Source organism: Malurus melanocephalus, unplaced genomic scaffold (genome assembly GCF_030028575.1).
Source record: "Malurus melanocephalus ecotype Western Australia unplaced genomic scaffold, MMel_1.1 scaffold_1686, whole genome shotgun sequence".
Classification (NCBI taxonomy): Eukaryota; Metazoa; Chordata; class Aves; order Passeriformes; family Maluridae; genus Malurus; species Malurus melanocephalus.
In genome coordinates this window covers 8,741-10,450 of record NW_026624918.1, presented here as the reverse complement: position 1 = coordinate 10,450, position 1,710 = coordinate 8,741, and the positions used below count along the sequence as shown (strand labels likewise).

The 1,710-nt window shown below is 49.1% G+C and overlaps 1 protein-coding gene across 1 annotated transcript in view; it reads right to left on the bottom strand.

Moving 5' to 3' along the window:
* LOC130587249 (sodium/glucose cotransporter 2-like) overlaps positions 1-1,710 on the bottom strand; it is a gene marked incomplete at both ends in the record, with an annotated part of 16,981 nt that overhangs the window by 6,913 nt on the left and 8,358 nt on the right. The window contains one exon of the mRNA XM_057388219.1: positions 861-1,020. Coding sequence (XP_057244202.1) covers positions 861-1,020 — 160 coding nt within the window. The remainder of the gene's footprint in view (positions 1-860; positions 1,021-1,710) is intronic.

The window sequence follows — 1,710 nt, the reverse complement described above, 5'->3', positions numbered from 1 at the left end:
TAAATTACCTGGCAGCCATATTGGATAGATCGCTCACTTGGTGGCTACATTGGATAATTTGGTGGCCACATTGGCAGCCATATTGTATAAATTAATTGGCCGCCATATTGGATAGATTGGTCACTTGGCGGCCACATTGGCGGCCATATTGGTGACCATATTGGCAGCCATATTGATGGCCACATTGGCAGCCATATTGGATAGATTGGTCACTTGGCGGCCACATTGGCAGCCATATTGGACAAATTACTTGCCGGCCATATTGGTGTCCATATTGGTGGCCATATTGGATAAATTACTTGGCGGCCATATTGGATAGATTGGCCATTTGACAGCCATGTTGGTGGCCATATTGGTGGCCACATTGGCGGCCATATTGGAAAAATTACTTGGCGGCCATATTGGATAGATTGGTCACTTGGTGGTCACATTGGTGGCCATATTGGATAAATTACCTGGCAGCCATATTGGAAGAATTGATCACTTGGTGGCCATATTGGCGGCCATATTGGCCAAGACATTTGGGTGCCATATTGACAGCCATGTTACCTAAAGCAATTGGCAGCCATATTGGAAGGATGGGTCACTTGGCGGCCACATTTGTGGCCATATTGGTGGCCATATTGGCGGCCATATTGGATAAATTACTTGGCGGCCATATTGGATAGATTGGTCACTTTGCAGCCACATTGGCGGCCATATTGAACAACACCCTCAGCGGCCATATTGGATATATCACCCACACCCCATCTACACCAGCAGCCATATTGAAACCCCCCCCATCACCCCCCCCTTTCCTCCCTCCCCAACTCCCCCACGTGGCGGCGGCCATCTTGGAAAGGGGCGGGGCTTGTTCTGACCGGGGAAGAGGACGCGGGCGGCCATGCCGGGCAGCACCATCAGGAACATGGGCAGCACTTTGAGGTACCCGCAGACGACGCAGCCGGCGCGGACGTGGGTGAGGGAGCGGCCAGCCAGGCAGCGCTGGACGATCACCTGGAAAGGGGCGTGGCCATGAGGGAAAGGGGGCGGGGCAGAGCGGGGATGGAGCGGTGGAATCCCAGTATGAACCAGTATAAACCAGTAACTGCCAAAACCTATTTTTAACCCTTTAAAACCCATTTTTAACCCTCCCAGTTTGTTCCAGTTTGTCTTAATCCTCTCCCAGTCCATCCCAGTATAAACCAGTATGAACCAGTATAAACCAGTATAAACCAGTAACACCCAAACCCCATTTTTAATGCTTTTTTAACCCGGTTTTAACCCTTTTAAACCTGGTTTTAACCCTCCCAGTCCCTCCCAGTTTGTTCCAGTTTATCCCAGTCCCCTCCCAGTCCATTCCCAGTATAAACCAGTACAAACCAGTAACCCTCAAACCCCATTTTTAATGCTTTTTTAAACCCAGTTTTAACCCTTTTAAACCTGGTTTTAGCCCTCCCACTCCCTCCCAGTTTGTCCCAGTTTATTCCAGTCCCTACCCAGTCCATTCCCAGTATAAACCAGTATAAACCAGTAACCCCAAACCCCCTTTTTAACCCTTTTAAACCCATTTTTAACCCTTTAAACCCCATTTTTAACCCTCCCAGTCCCTCCCAGTTTGTCCCAGTTTGTCCCAGTTTGTCCCAATCCTCTTCCAGTCCATCCCAGTCCCCTCCCAGTATAAACCAGTATAAACCAGTAACCCCCAAACCCCATTTTTAACCCTTTCAA